At 35.9% G+C, this 18,132-nt stretch overlaps 1 protein-coding gene across 1 annotated transcript in view; it reads left to right on the top strand.

The window, feature by feature from the left end:
• Positions 1 to 18,132, top strand: part of LOC137866846 (chromaffin granule amine transporter) — a 39,297-nt gene that overhangs the window by 11,054 nt on the left and 10,111 nt on the right. Inside the window, exon 14 of the mRNA XM_068703030.1 lies at positions 2,095 to 2,158. Within this exon, the coding sequence (XP_068559131.1) occupies positions 2,095 to 2,158 (64 nt within the window). The remainder of the gene's footprint in view (positions 1 to 2,094; positions 2,159 to 18,132) is intronic.

Here is an 18,132-nt window from a genome sequence, read left to right as displayed (position 1 = left end):
GAAATACTTTAAATATTACACAAAATACATGTAAACCAAAATAAAATCTATTACAGTAAAGTGTAAGAAATAGCCACTGTTGATACTCAGTCTCTTCTGTCTTGACGATGGGGCCACATGGCCTCATCCACATCACATTCAATATCCTCTCTTGCAATGCACCGAGGGAAAAATCTTCTTGCATGCCTTATCCAACCTTGACATTCCTCTGCACCTATTTCTTGGGCAGCAGCAGTCATTGCATTCAGCAAGGGCATCTGCTCATAGGGACGGTGATCATAAACCTTCCACCTCCAAGCACTGAAGAACTCCTCTATGGGATTCAAAAATGGGGAATATGCTGGAAGGAACTGCATCATCATTCGAGGGTGTACTGCAAACCACTCATTGACAAGGCGAGAGTGGTGGAACGCCACATTGTCCCAGATAATGACGAAGAGTGGCATGCCAGGCCTCAACAGCCCTCTCTCCTCAGGTGGGATCAGCCTGTCATGAAGTGCATTCAGGAATATTATGAGGCGCTCGGTGTTGTATGGGCCAATAGTGGGGATATGGCATAGGACACCATTGGAGATGGCAGCACACATGGTTATGTCGGCGCCCCTCTGTCCTGGAACTGTGATAGTGGCCCTGTACCCAATGAGGTTCCTTCCACGTCTCCTCACTTTACAGAGATTGAAGCCGGCTTCATCAACATAAATGAAGACATGATGTGGCCCCTCAGCTTCAAGCTCCATTATTCTCTAAGTAAAAAAAGGCAAAATGACAATGAAAAGTGACTCCAGTTGACTCTAACTGCATGATATGACAAGGCATTACAGTATACTGTAGTAATGTTTCCTTACCTCCACATATTGGCATCTGGCCTCCTTCACAACGGCAGAGTTCCTTTGAAATGGAACTGTATAGAGCTGCTTCATGGCCATATGGTTCCTTCTTAGGATGCGGTCAATGGTGGTCACACTCACGTTGTTGATGTTCCTAAACATGCCCTGATCTGCGATCACTGCTGCCCTGATTTCACGCAGCCTTATGGCATTGTTTGCCACAACCATGTTCACAACAGCTGCCTCCTGCTCAGCACTAAAAGTTCTCCCTCTACCACCAGAGAATGGTAGCCTTTGGATTCTACAAAGAATACATGTAATGGGAGTGAGGAAACAATTACATAAAGTATATCACTGAGGATATTTCTGTATATACTGTACAGCAACATTACCTGTTTTCCTGTCGAAACATTCTGACAATGGATGCAACAGTGTTTCTGTTTAGCACAGGTTGGACTCTTTGTCCAGCCTCTCTCAGTGAAAGACCATGATTGATAACGTGATCAATAACAGTTGCCCGAATTTCATCAGAAACCTGAGCCCTTCCAACTATACCTCCACCTCGCACTCGGACTCCTCTTCCTCGGACCCCTCTACCTCTTACTCTCACTCTCATCTGCCTTAGACCTCTTCCATCCATGTTGGCAAAGAACAACCCAGACGCTGCACCTTTTAAGGCCTGCAGACTGATTGCTAATTGAAGGTTTGTGTGAAGGAGTGTCAAACAGGTGCTTCAGTGATTTCATACTGATGTAGGTAGTTTCTAATAGTTAGGAACAGATGGTTTCTTTTTGGTTACCATAGCTAAAACAATGGAGTTTGGACTGCTTGAATGACATCCGTGTTAACTGTTCTGCAAAAGGGTGGGGAAAATGTGTCAATCCAATGAGAAAGGGTTAACACATTTGCAAGAGGTGTCTTGTGCTCAGCTGAGACAGTGACGATGAAAACCGAGTGGATCCCAGTTTCTTTAAGCAGGTCAGAGCAATCAAGAAAAACTGTAACCAGAACTGTAACATCACATTCCATGCTTACTGTGTGTGTATGTGTGTGTGTGTGTGTATATATGTGTGTGTGTGTGTGTGTGTGTGTGTGTGTATATATATATATGTGTGTGGGTATATGTGTGTGTGTGTGTGTGTGTGTGTGTGTGTGTGTGTGTGTGTGTGTGTGTGTGTGTGTGTGTGTGTGTGCGTGTGTATATATGTGTGTGTGTGTGTGTGTGTGTGTGTGTGCGTGTGTATATATGTGTGTGTGTGTGTCTCAGGTTCCTTTTGCCACCAGTATCTACGGTCTGATTGGACCAAACGGAGGTCTGGGCTTTGCTATAGGTGATTATGATCTGTGATCACAACAATACCCTGATTATCTTCATTATGTTCATCATCTTCATCATGTTCATTATGTTCATCATCTTCATCATGTTCATCATGTTCATCATGTTCATGTTCATCATGTTCATCATGTTCATGTTCATCATGTTCATCATGTTCATGTTCATCATGTTCATCATGTTCATCATGTTCATGTTCATCATGTTCATCATGTTCATGTTCATCATGTTCATCATGTTCATGTTCATCATGTTCATCATGTTCATCATGTCATCATGTTCATCATGTTCATGTTCATCATGTTCATGTTCATCGTGTTCATCATGTTCATCATGTTCATCATGTTCATCATGTCATCATGTTCATCATGTTCATCATGTCATCATGTTCATCATGTTCATCATGTTCATGTTCATCATGTTCATCATGTTCATCATGTCATCATGTTCATCATGTTCATGTTCATCATGTTCATCATGTTCATCATGTCATCATGTTCATCATGTTCATCATGTCATCATGTTCATGTTCATCGTGTTCATCATGTCATCATGTTCATCATGTTCATCATGTTCATGTTCATCATGTTCATCATGTTCATCATGTTCATCATGTCATCATGTTCATCATGTTCAAGTTCATCATGTCATCATGTCATCATGTTCATCATGTTCATCATGTCATCATGTTCATCATGTTCATCATGTTCATCATGTCATCATGTTCATCATGTTCATCATGTTCATCATGTCATCATGTTCATCATGTTCATGTTCATCATGTTCATCATGTCATCATGTTCATCATGTTCATGTTCATCATGTTCATCATGTCATCATGTTCATCATGTTCATCATGTTCATCATGTCATCATGTCATCATGTTCATGTTCATCATGTTCATCATGTCATCATGTTCATCATGTTCATGTTCATCATGTTCATCATGTCATCATGTCATCATGTTCATGTTCATCATGTTCATCATGTTCATCATGTCATCATGTTCATCATGTTCATGTTCATCATGTCATCATGTTCATCATGTTCATCATGTTCATCATGTCATCATGTCATCATGTTCATGTTCATCATGTTCATGTTCATCATGTTCATCATGTTCATCATGTCATCATGTTCATCATGTTCATGTTCATCATGTTCATCATGTCATCATGTTCATCATGTTCATCATGTTCATCATGTCATCATATCATCATGTTCATGTTCATCATGTTCATCATGTCATCATGTTCATCATGTTCATCATGTTCATCATGTCATCATGTCATCATGTTCATGTTCATCATGTTCATCATGTCATCATGTTCATCATGTTCATCATGTTCATCATGTCATCATGTCATCATGTTCATGTTCATCATGTTCATCATGTCATCATGTTCATCATGTTCATGTTTATCATGTTCATCATGTCATCATGTCATCATGTTCATGTTCATCATGTCATCATGTTCATCATGTTCATGTTTATCATGTTCATCATGTCATCATGTCATCATGTTCATGTTCATCATGTCATCATGTTCATCATGTTCATAATGTCATCATGTTCATGTTCATCATGTTCATCATGTTCATCATGTCATCATGTTCATCATGTTCATCATGTTCATGTTTATCATGTTCATCATGTTCATCATGTCATCATGTTCATGTTCATCATGTTCATCATGTTCATCATGTCATCATGTTCATCATGTTCATGTTCATCATGTTCATCATGTTCATGTTCATCATGTTCATCATGTCATCATGTTCATCATGTTCATCATGTTCATCATGTCAACATGTTCATCATGTTCATGTTCATCGTGTTCATCATGTCATCATGTTCATCATGTTCATCATGTCATCATGTTCATCATGTCATCATGTTCATGTTCATCATGTTCATCATGTCATCATGTTCATCATGTCATCATGTTTATGTTCATCATGTTCATCATGTCAACATGTTCATCATGTCATCATGTTCATCATGTTCATGTTCATCATGTCATCATGTTCATCATGTTCATCATGTCATCATGTTCATGTTCATCATGTTCATCAAGTTCATCATGTTCATGTTCATCATGTTCATCATGTTCATGTTCATCATGTTCATCATGTTAATGTTTATCATGTTCATCATGTTCATCATGTTCATGTTCATCATGTTCATCATGTTCATCATGTCATCATGTTCATCATGTTCATGTTCATCGTGTTCATCATGTCATCATGTTCATCATGTTCATCATGTTCATCATGTCATCATGTTCATCATGTCATCATGTCATCATGTTCATCATGTTCATCATGTCATCATGTCATCATGTCATCATGTTCATCATGTCATCATGTTCATCATGTCATCATGTTATCATGTCATCATGTTCATCATGTCATCATGTTCATCATGTCATCATGTCATCATGTCATCTTGTCATCATGTTTATCATGTCATCATGTCATCATGTTCATCATGTCATCATGTCATCATGTTCATCATGTCATCATGTCACCATGTCATCATGTTCATCATGTCATCATGTTCATCATGTCATCATGTCATCATGTCATCATGTTTATCATGTCATCTTGTCATCATGTTCATCATGTCATCATGTTCATCATGTCATCATGTCATCATGTGATCATGTTCATCATATCATCATGTCATCTTGTCATCATGTTCATCATGTTCATCATGTTCATCATGTCATCATGTCATCATGTTCATGTTCATCATGTTCATCATGTTCATCATGTCATCATGTTCATGTTCATCATGTTCATCATGTTCATCATGTCATCATGTTCATCATGTTCATGTTCATCATGTCATCATGTTCATCATGTTCATCATGTTCATCATGTCATCATGTCATCATGTTCATGTTCATCATGTTCATCATGTCATCATGTTCATCATGTTCATCATGTTCATCATGTCATCATGTCATCATGTTCATGTTCATCATGTTCATCATGTTCATCATGTTCATAATGTCATCATGTTCATGTTCATCATGTTCATCATGTTCATCATGTCATCATGTTCATCATGTTCATGTTCATCGTGTCATCATGTTCATCATGTTCATCATGTTCATCATGTCATCATGTTCATCATGTTCATGTTCATGTTCATCGTGTTCATCATGTCATCATGTTCATCATGTCATCATGTTCATCATGTTCATCATGTTCATCATGTCATCATGTTCATCATGTCATCATGTTCATCATGTTCATCATGTTCATCATGTCATCATGTTCATCATGTTCATCATGTCATCATGTTCATGTTCATCATGTTCATCATGTCATCATGTTCATCATGTCATCATGTCATCATGTCATCATGTGATCATGTTCATCATGTCATCATGTCATCTTGTCATCATGTCATCATGTTCATCATGTTCATCATGTTCATCATGTCATCATGTCATCATGTTCATGTTCATCATGTCATCATGTTCATCATGTTCATCATGTCATCATGTTCATGTTCATCATGTTCATCATGTTCATCATGTCATCATGTTCATCATGTTCATGTTCATCATGTTCATCATGTCATCATGTTCATCATGTTCATCATGTCATCATGTCATCATGTTCATGTTCATCAAGTTCATCATGTCATCATGTTCATCATGTTCATCATGTTCATCATGTCATCATGTCATCATGTTCATGTTCATCATGTTCATCATGTCATCATGTTCATGTTCATCATGTTCATCATGTTCATCATGTTCATCATGTCATCATGTTCATCATGTTCATGTTCATCGTGTTCATCATGTCATCATGTTCATCATGTTCATCATGTTCATCATGTTCATCATGTCATCATGTTCATCATGTCATCATGTTCATCATGTTCATCATGTTCATCATGTCATCATGTTCATCATGTTCATCATGTTCATGTTCATCATGTTCATGTTCATCGTGTTCATCATGTCATCATGTTCATCATGTTCATCATGTTCATCATGTCATCATGTTCATCATGTTCATCATGTTCATCATGTCATCATGTTCATCATGTCATCATGTTCATCATGTTCATCATGTTCATCATGTCATCATGTTCATCATGTTCATCATGTTCATGTTCATCATGTTCATGTTCATCGTGTTCATCATGTCATCATGTTCATCATGTTCATCATGTTCATCATGTCATCATGTCATCTTGTCATCATGTTCATCATGTCATCATGTTCATCATGTTCATGTTCATCATGTTCATCATGTCATCATGTTCATCATGTTCATCATGTTCATCATGTTCATCATGTCATCATGTTCATGTTCATCATGTTCATCATGTTCATGTTCATCATGTTCATCATGTCATCATGTTCATCATGTTCATCATGTTCATCATGTCATCATGTTCATGTTCATCATGTTCATCATGTTCATCATGTCATCATGTTCATCATGTCATCATGTTCATCATGTTCATGTTCATCGTGTTCATCATGTCATCATGTTCATCATGTTCATCATGTTCATCATGTCATCATGTTCATCATGTCATCATGTTCATCATGTTCATCATGTCATCATGTTCATCATGTTCATCATGTCATCATGTTCATCGTGTTCATCGTGTTCATCATGTTCATCATGTTCATCATGTCATCATGTTCATGTTCATCATGTTCATCATGTTCATCATGTCATCATGTCATCATGTCATCATGTTCATCATGTCATCTTGTCATCTTGTCATCATGTTCATCATGTCATCATGTCATCATGTTCATCATGTCATCATGTCATCATGTCATCATGTCATCTTGTCATCATGTTCATCATGTCATCATGTCATCATGTTCATCATGTCATCATGTTCATCATGTCATCATGTCATCATGTCATCATGTCATCATGTTCATCATGTCATCTTGTCATCATGTCATCATGTTCATCATGTCATCATGTTCATGTTCATCATGTTCATCATGTTCATCATGTCATCATGTTCATCATGTTCATGTTCATCATGTTCATCATGTCATCATGTTCATCATGTTCATCATGTTCATCATGTCATCATGTCATCATGTTCATGTTCATCATGTTCATCATGTCATCATGTTCATCATGTTCATCATGTTCATCATGTCATCATGTCATCATGTTCATGTTCATCATGTTCATCATGTCATCATGTTCATCATGTTCATGTTCATCATGTTCATCATGTCATCATGTTCATCATGTTCATCATGTTCATCATGTCATCATGTCATCATGTTCATGTTCATTATGTCATCATGTTCATCATGTTCATCATGTCATCATGTTCATGTTCATCATGTTCATCATGTTCATCATGTTCATCATGTCATCATGTTCATCATGTTCATGTTCATCATGTCATCATGTTCATCATGTTCATCATGTCATCATGTTCATCATGTTCATGTTCATCGTGTTCATCATGTCATCATGTTCATCATGTTCATCATGTTCATCATGTCATCATGTTCATCATGTTCATCATGTCATCATGTCATCATGTTCATGTTCATCATGTTCATCATGTCATCATGTTCATCATGTTCATCATGTTCATCATGTCATCATGTCATCATGTTCATGTTCATCATGTTCATCATGTTCATCATGTCATCATGTTCATGTTCATCATGTTCATCATGTTCATCATGTTCATCATGTTCATCATGTCATCATGTTCATCATGTTCATGTTCATCGTGTCATCATGTTCATCATGTTCATCATGTTCATGTTCATCGTGTTCATCATGTCATCATGTTCATCATGTTCATCATGTTCATCATGTTCATCATGTCATCATGTTCATCATGTCATCATGTTCATCATGTTCATCATGTTCATCATGTTCATCATGTTCATGTTCATCATGTTCATGTTCATCGTGTTCATCATGTCATCATGTTCATCATGTTCATCATGTCATCATGTTCATCATGTTCATCATGTCATCATGTTCATGTTCATCATGTTCATCATGTCATCATGTTCATCATGTCATCATGTCATCATGTCATCTTGTCATCATGTTCATCATGTCATCATGTTCATCATGTTCATGTTCATCATGTTCATCATGTCATCATGTTCATCATGTTCATCATGTTCATCATGTTCATCATGTTCATGTTCATCATGTTCATCATGTTCATCATGTTCATGTTCATCATGTTCATCATGTCATCATGTTCATCATGTTCATCATGTTCATCATGTCATCATGTTCATGTTCATCATGTTCATCATGTTCATCATGTCATCATGTTCATCATGTCATCATGTTCATCATGTTCATGTTCATCGTGTTCATCATGTCATCATGTTCATCATGTTCATCATGTTCATCATGTCATCATGTTCATCATGTCATCATGTTCATCATGTTCATCATGTCATCATGTTCATCATGTTCATCATGTCATCATGTTCATCATGTTCATCATGTTCATCATGTTCATCATGTTCATGTTCATCATGTTCATCATGTTCATCATGTCATCATGTCATCATGTCATCATGTCATCATGTTCATCATTTCATCTTGTCATCTTGTCATCATGTTCATCATGTCATCATGTTCATCATGTCATCATGTCATCATGTCATCTTGTCATCATGTCATCATGTCATCATGTTCATCATGTCATCATGTTCATCATGTCATCATGTCATCATGTTCATCATGTTCATCATGTCATCTTGTCATCATGTCATCATGTTCATCATGTTCATCATGTCATCATGTCATCATGTTCATCATGTCATCATGTTCATCATGTTCATCATGTTCATCATGTCATCATGTTCATCATGTTCATCATGTTCATGTTCATCATGTTCATGTTCATCGTGTTCATCATGTCATCATGTTCATCATGTTCATCATGTTCATCATGTCATCATGTTCATCATGTTCATCATGTCATCATGTTCATCATGTTCATCATGTTCATCATGTCATCATGTTCATCATGTTCATCATGTTCATGTTCATCGTGTTCATCATGTCATCATGTTCATCATGTTCATCATGTTCATCATGTCATCATGTCATCATGTCATCTTGTCATCATGTTCATCATGTCATCATGTTCATCATGTTCATGTTCATGTTCATCATGTTCATCATGTTCATCATGTTCATCATGTCATCATGTTCATGTTCATCATGTTCATCATGTTCATCATGTTCATGTTCATCATGTTCATCATGTCATCATGTTCATCATGTTCATCATGTCATCATGTTCATGTTCATCATGTTCATGTTCATCATGTTCATCATGTTCATCATGTTCATCATGTCATCATGTTCATCATGTCATCATGTTCATCATGTTCATGTTCATCGTGTTCATCATGTCATCATGTTCATCATGTTCATCATGTTCATCATGTCATCATGTTCATCATGTCATCATGTTCATCATGTTCATCATGTCATCATGTTCATCATGTTCATCATGTCATCATGTTCATCGTGTTCATCGTGTTCATCATGTTCATCATGTTCATCATGTCATCATGTTCATGTTCATCATGTTCATCATGTTCATCATGTCATCATGTCATCATGTCATCATGTTCATCATGTCATCTTGTCATCTTGTCATCATGTTCATCATGTCATCATGTCATCATGTCATCTTGTCATCATGTTCATCATGTCATCATGTCATCATGTTCATCATGTCATCATGTTCATCATGTCATCATGTCATCATGTCATCATGTCATCATGTTCATCATGTCATCATGTTCATCATGTTCATGTTCATCATGTTCATGTTCATCGTGTTCATCATGTTCATCATGTTCATCATGTTCATCATGTCATCATGTTCATCATGTTCATCATGTCATCATGTTCATCATGTTCATCATGTTCATGTTCATCATGTTCATCATGTTCATCATGTCATCATGTTCATCATGTTCATGTTCATCATGTTCATCATGTTCATCATGTCATCATGTTCATCATGTTCATCATGTCATCATGTTCATGTTCATCGTGTTCATCATGTCATCATGTTCATCATGTTCATCATGTTCATGTTCATCATGTTCATCATGTTCATCATGTTCATCATGTCATCATGTTCATCATGTTCAAGTTCATCATGTCATCATGTCATCATGTTCATCATGTTCATCATGTCATCATGTTCATCATGTTCATCATGTTCATCATGTCATCATGTTCATCATGTTCATCATGTTCATCATGTCATCATGTTCATCATGTTCATGTTCATCATGTTCATCATGTCATCATGTTCATCATGTTCATGTTCATCATGTTCATCATGTCATCATGTTCATCATGTTCATCATGTTCATCATGTCATCATGTCATCATGTTCATGTTCATCATGTTCATCATGTCATCATGTTCATCATGTTCATGTTCATCATGTTCATCATGTCATCATGTCATCATGTTCATGTTCATCATGTTCATCATGTTCATCATGTCATCATGTTCATCATGTTCATGTTCATCATGTCATCATGTTCATCATGTTCATCATGTTCATCATGTCATCATGTCATCATGTTCATGTTCATCATGTTCATGTTCATCATGTTCATCATGTTCATCATGTCATCATGTTCATCATGTTCATGTTCATCATGTTCATCATGTCATCATGTTCATCATGTTCATCATGTTCATCATGTCATCATATCATCATGTTCATGTTCATCATGTTCATCATGTCATCATGTTCATCATGTTCATCATGTTCATCATGTCATCATGTCATCATGTTCATGTTCATCATGTTCATCATGTCATCATGTTCATCATGTTCATCATGTTCATCATGTCATCATGTCATCATGTTCATGTTCATCATGTTCATCATGTCATCATGTTCATCATGTTCATGTTTATCATGTTCATCATGTCATCATGTCATCATGTTCATGTTCATCATGTCATCATGTTCATCATGTTCATGTTTATCATGTTCATCATGTCATCATGTCATCATGTTCATGTTCATCATGTCATCATGTTCATCATGTTCATAATGTCATCATGTTCATGTTCATCATGTTCATCATGTTCATCATGTCATCATGTTCATCATGTTCATCATGTTCATGTTTATCATGTTCATCATGTTCATCATGTCATCATGTTCATGTTCATCATGTTCATCATGTTCATCATGTCATCATGTTCATCATGTTCATGTTCATCATGTTCATCATGTTCATGTTCATCATGTTCATCATGTCATCATGTTCATCATGTTCATCATGTTCATCATGTCAACATGTTCATCATGTTCATGTTCATCGTGTTCATCATGTCATCATGTTCATCATGTTCATCATGTCATCATGTTCATCATGTCATCATGTTCATGTTCATCATGTTCATCATGTCATCATGTTCATCATGTCATCATGTTTATGTTCATCATGTTCATCATGTCAACATGTTCATCATGTCATCATGTTCATCATGTTCATGTTCATCATGTCATCATGTTCATCATGTTCATCATGTCATCATGTTCATGTTCATCATGTTCATCAAGTTCATCATGTTCATGTTCATCATGTTCATCATGTTCATGTTCATCATGTTCATCATGTTAATGTTTATCATGTTCATCATGTTCATCATGTTCATGTTCATCATGTTCATCATGTTCATCATGTCATCATGTTCATCATGTTCATGTTCATCGTGTTCATCATGTCATCATGTTCATCATGTTCATCATGTTCATCATGTCATCATGTTCATCATGTCATCATGTCATCATGTTCATCATGTTCATCATGTCATCATGTCATCATGTCATCATGTTCATCATGTCATCATGTTCATCATGTCATCATGTTATCATGTCATCATGTTCATCATGTCATCATGTTCATCATGTCATCATGTCATCATGTCATCTTGTCATCATGTTTATCATGTCATCATGTCATCATGTTCATCATGTCATCATGTCATCATGTTCATCATGTCATCATGTCACCATGTCATCATGTTCATCATGTCATCATGTTCATCATGTCATCATGTCATCATGTCATCATGTTTATCATGTCATCTTGTCATCATGTTCATCATGTCATCATGTTCATCATGTCATCATGTCATCATGTGATCATGTTCATCATATCATCATGTCATCTTGTCATCATGTTCATCATGTTCATCATGTTCATCATGTCATCATGTCATCATGTTCATGTTCATCATGTTCATCATGTTCATCATGTCATCATGTTCATGTTCATCATGTTCATCATGTTCATCATGTCATCATGTTCATCATGTTCATGTTCATCATGTCATCATGTTCATCATGTTCATCATGTTCATCATGTCATCATGTCATCATGTTCATGTTCATCATGTTCATCATGTCATCATGTTCATCATGTTCATCATGTTCATCATGTCATCATGTCATCATGTTCATGTTCATCATGTTCATCATGTTCATCATGTTCATAATGTCATCATGTTCATGTTCATCATGTTCATCATGTTCATCATGTCATCATGTTCATCATGTTCATGTTCATCGTGTCATCATGTTCATCATGTTCATCATGTTCATCATGTCATCATGTTCATCATGTTCATGTTCATGTTCATCGTGTTCATCATGTCATCATGTTCATCATGTCATCATGTTCATCATGTTCATCATGTTCATCATGTCATCATGTTCATCATGTCATCATGTTCATCATGTTCATCATGTTCATCATGTCATCATGTTCATCATGTTCATCATGTCATCATGTTCATGTTCATCATGTTCATCATGTCATCATGTTCATCATGTCATCATGTCATCATGTCATCATGTGATCATGTTCATCATGTCATCATGTCATCTTGTCATCATGTCATCATGTTCATCATGTTCATCATGTTCATCATGTCATCATGTCATCATGTTCATGTTCATCATGTCATCATGTTCATCATGTTCATCATGTCATCATGTTCATGTTCATCATGTTCATCATGTTCATCATGTCATCATGTTCATCATGTTCATGTTCATCATGTTCATCATGTCATCATGTTCATCATGTTCATCATGTCATCATGTCATCATGTTCATGTTCATCAAGTTCATCATGTCATCATGTTCATCATGTTCATCATGTTCATCATGTCATCATGTCATCATGTTCATGTTCATCATGTTCATCATGTCATCATGTTCATGTTCATCATGTTCATCATGTTCATCATGTTCATCATGTCATCATGTTCATCATGTTCATGTTCATCGTGTTCATCATGTCATCATGTTCATCATGTTCATCATGTTCATCATGTTCATCATGTCATCATGTTCATCATGTCATCATGTTCATCATGTTCATCATGTTCATCATGTCATCATGTTCATCATGTTCATCATGTTCATGTTCATCATGTTCATGTTCATCGTGTTCATCATGTCATCATGTTCATCATGTTCATCATGTTCATCATGTCATCATGTTCATCATGTTCATCATGTTCATCATGTCATCATGTTCATCATGTCATCATGTTCATCATGTTCATCATGTTCATCATGTCATCATGTTCATCATGTTCATCATGTTCATGTTCATCATGTTCATGTTCATCGTGTTCATCATGTCATCATGTTCATCATGTTCATCATGTTCATCATGTCATCATGTCATCTTGTCATCATGTTCATCATGTCATCATGTTCATCATGTTCATGTTCATCATGTTCATCATGTCATCATGTTCATCATGTTCATCATGTTCATCATGTTCATCATGTCATCATGTTCATGTTCATCATGTTCATCATGTTCATGTTCATCATGTTCATCATGTCATCATGTTCATCATGTTCATCATGTTCATCATGTCATCATGTTCATGTTCATCATGTTCATCATGTTCATCATGTCATCATGTTCATCATGTCATCATGTTCATCATGTTCATGTTCATCGTGTTCATCATGTCATCATGTTCATCATGTTCATCATGTTCATCATGTCATCATGTTCATCATGTCATCATGTTCATCATGTTCATCATGTCATCATGTTCATCATGTTCATCATGTCATCATGTTCATCGTGTTCATCGTGTTCATCATGTTCATCATGTTCATCATGTCATCATGTTCATGTTCATCATGTTCATCATGTTCATCATGTCATCATGTCATCATGTCATCATGTTCATCATGTCATCTTGTCATCTTGTCATCATGTTCATCATGTCATCATGTCATCATGTTCATCATGTCATCATGTCATCATGTCATCATGTCATCTTGTCATCATGTTCATCATGTCATCATGTCATCATGTTCATCATGTCATCATGTTCATCATGTCATCATGTCATCATGTCATCATGTCATCATGTTCATCATGTCATCTTGTCATCATGTCATCATGTTCATCATGTCATCATGTTCATGTTCATCATGTTCATCATGTTCATCATGTCATCATGTTCATCATGTTCATGTTCATCATGTTCATCATGTCATCATGTTCATCATGTTCATCATGTTCATCATGTCATCATGTCATCATGTTCATGTTCATCATGTTCATCATGTCATCATGTTCATCATGTTCATCATGTTCATCATGTCATCATGTCATCATGTTCATGTTCATCATGTTCATCATGTCATCATGTTCATCATGTTCATGTTCATCATGTTCATCATGTCATCATGTTCATCATGTTCATCATGTTCATCATGTCATCATGTCATCATGTTCATGTTCATTATGTCATCATGTTCATCATGTTCATCATGTCATCATGTTCATGTTCATCATGTTCATCATGTTCATCATGTTCATCATGTCATCATGTTCATCATGTTCATGTTCATCATGTCATCATGTTCATCATGTTCATCATGTCATCATGTTCATCATGTTCATGTTCATCGTGTTCATCATGTCATCATGTTCATCATGTTCATCATGTTCATCATGTCATCATGTTCATCATGTTCATCATGTCATCATGTCATCATGTTCATGTTCATCATGTTCATCATGTCATCATGTTCATCATGTTCATCATGTTCATCATGTCATCATGTCATCATGTTCATGTTCATCATGTTCATCATGTTCATCATGTCATCATGTTCATGTTCATCATGTTCATCATGTTCATCATGTTCATCATGTTCATCATGTCATCATGTTCATCATGTTCATGTTCATCGTGTCATCATGTTCATCATGTTCATCATGTTCATGTTCATCGTGTTCATCATGTCATCATGTTCATCATGTTCATCATGTTCATCATGTTCATCATGTCATCATGTTCATCATGTCATCATGTTCATCATGTTCATCATGTTCATCATGTTCATCATGTTCATGTTCATCATGTTCATGTTCATCGTGTTCATCATGTCATCATGTTCATCATGTTCATCATGTCATCATGTTCATCATGTTCATCATGTCATCATGTTCATGTTCATCATGTTCATCATGTCATCATGTTCATCATGTCATCATGTCATCATGTCATCTTGTCATCATGTTCATCATGTCATCATGTTCATCATGTTCATGTTCATCATGTTCATCATGTCATCATGTTCATCATGTTCATCATGTTCATCATGTTCATCATGTTCATGTTCATCATGTTCATCATGTTCATCATGTTCATGTTCATCATGTTCATCATGTCATCATGTTCATCATGTTCATCATGTTCATCATGTCATCATGTTCATGTTCATCATGTTCATCATGTTCATCATGTCATCATGTTCATCATGTCATCATGTTCATCATGTTCATGTTCATCGTGTTCATCATGTCATCATGTTCATCATGTTCATCATGTTCATCATGTCATCATGTTCATCATGTCATCATGTTCATCATGTTCATCATGTCATCATGTTCATCATGTTCATCATGTCATCATGTTCATCATGTTCATCATGTTCATCATGTTCATCATGTTCATGTTCATCATGTTCATCATGTTCATCATGTCATCATGTCATCATGTCATCATGTCATCATGTTCATCATTTCATCTTGTCATCTTGTCATCATGTTCATCATGTCATCATGTTCATCATGTCATCATGTCATCATGTCATCTTGTCATCATGTCATCATGTCATCATGTTCATCATGTCATCATGTTCATCATGTCATCATGTCATCATGTTCATCATGTTCATCATGTCATCTTGTCATCATGTCATCATGTTCATCATGTTCATCATGTCATCATGTCATCATGTTCATCATGTCATCATGTTCATCATGTTCATCATGTTCATCATGTCATCATGTTCATCATGTTCATCATGTTCATGTTCATCATGTTCATGTTCATCGTGTTCATCATGTCATCATGTTCATCATGTTCATCATGTTCATCATGTCATCATGTTCATCATGTTCATCATGTCATCATGTTCATCATGTTCATCATGTTCATCATGTCATCATGTTCATCATGTTCATCATGTTCATGTTCATCGTGTTCATCATGTCATCATGTTCATCATGTTCATCATGTTCATCATGTCATCATGTCATCATGTCATCTTGTCATCATGTTCATCATGTCATCATGTTCATCATGTTCATGTTCATGTTCATCATGTTCATCATGTTCATCATGTTCATCATGTCATCATGTTCATGTTCATCATGTTCATCATGTTCATCATGTTCATGTTCATCATGTTCATCATGTCATCATGTTCATCATGTTCATCATGTCATCATGTTCATGTTCATCATGTTCATGTTCATCATGTTCATCATGTTCATCATGTTCATCATGTCATCATGTTCATCATGTCATCATGTTCATCATGTTCATGTTCATCGTGTTCATCATGTCATCATGTTCATCATGTTCATCATGTTCATCATGTCATCATGTTCATCATGTCATCATGTTCATCATGTTCATCATGTCATCATGTTCATCATGTTCATCATGTCATCATGTTCATCGTGTTCATCGTGTTCATCATGTTCATCATGTTCATCATGTCATCATGTTCATGTTCATCATGTTCATCATGTTCATCATGTCATCATGTCATCATGTCATCATGTTCATCATGTCATCTTGTCATCTTGTCATCATGTTCATCATGTCATCATGTCATCATGTCATCATGTCATCTTGTCATCATGTTCATCATGTCATCATGTCATCATGTTCATCATGTCATCATGTTCATCATGTCATCATGTCATCATGTCATCATGTCATCATGTTCATCATGTCATCTTGTCATCATGTCATCATGTTCATCATGTCATCATGTCATCATGTTCATCATGTCATCATGTTCATGTTCATCATGTTCATCATGTTCATCATGTTCATGTTCATCATGTTCATCATGTCATCATGTTCATCATGTTCATCATGTTCATCATGTCATCATGTCATCATGTTCATGTTCATCATGTTCATCATGTCATCATGTTCATCATGTTCATCATGTTCATCATGTCATCATGTCATCATGTTCATGTTCATCATGTTCATCATGTCATCATGTCATCATGTTCATCATGTTCATGTTCATCATGTCATCATGTTCATCATGTTCATCATGTTCATCATGTCATCATGTCATCATGTTCATGTTCATTATGTCATCATGTTCATCATGTTCATCATGTCATCATGTTCATCATGTTCATCATGTTCATCATGTTCATCATGTCATCATGTTCATCATGTTCATGTTCATCATGTCATCATGTTCATCATGTTCATCATGTTCATCATGTCATCATGTTCATCATGTTCATGTTCATCGTGGTCATCATGTCATCATGTTCATCATGTTCATCATGTTCATCATGTCATGTTCATCATGTTCATCATGTCATCATG

This window comes from Cebidichthys violaceus, unplaced genomic scaffold (genome assembly GCF_023349555.1).
Source record: "Cebidichthys violaceus isolate CVI_PGR_0920_01 unplaced genomic scaffold, fCebVio1.0.p SCAF_9, whole genome shotgun sequence".
Lineage (NCBI taxonomy): Eukaryota > Metazoa > Chordata > Actinopteri > Perciformes > Stichaeidae > Cebidichthys > Cebidichthys violaceus.
Note: the sequence above shows the minus strand (reverse complement) of the source record. Positions and strands in the feature narration are given on the sequence as shown.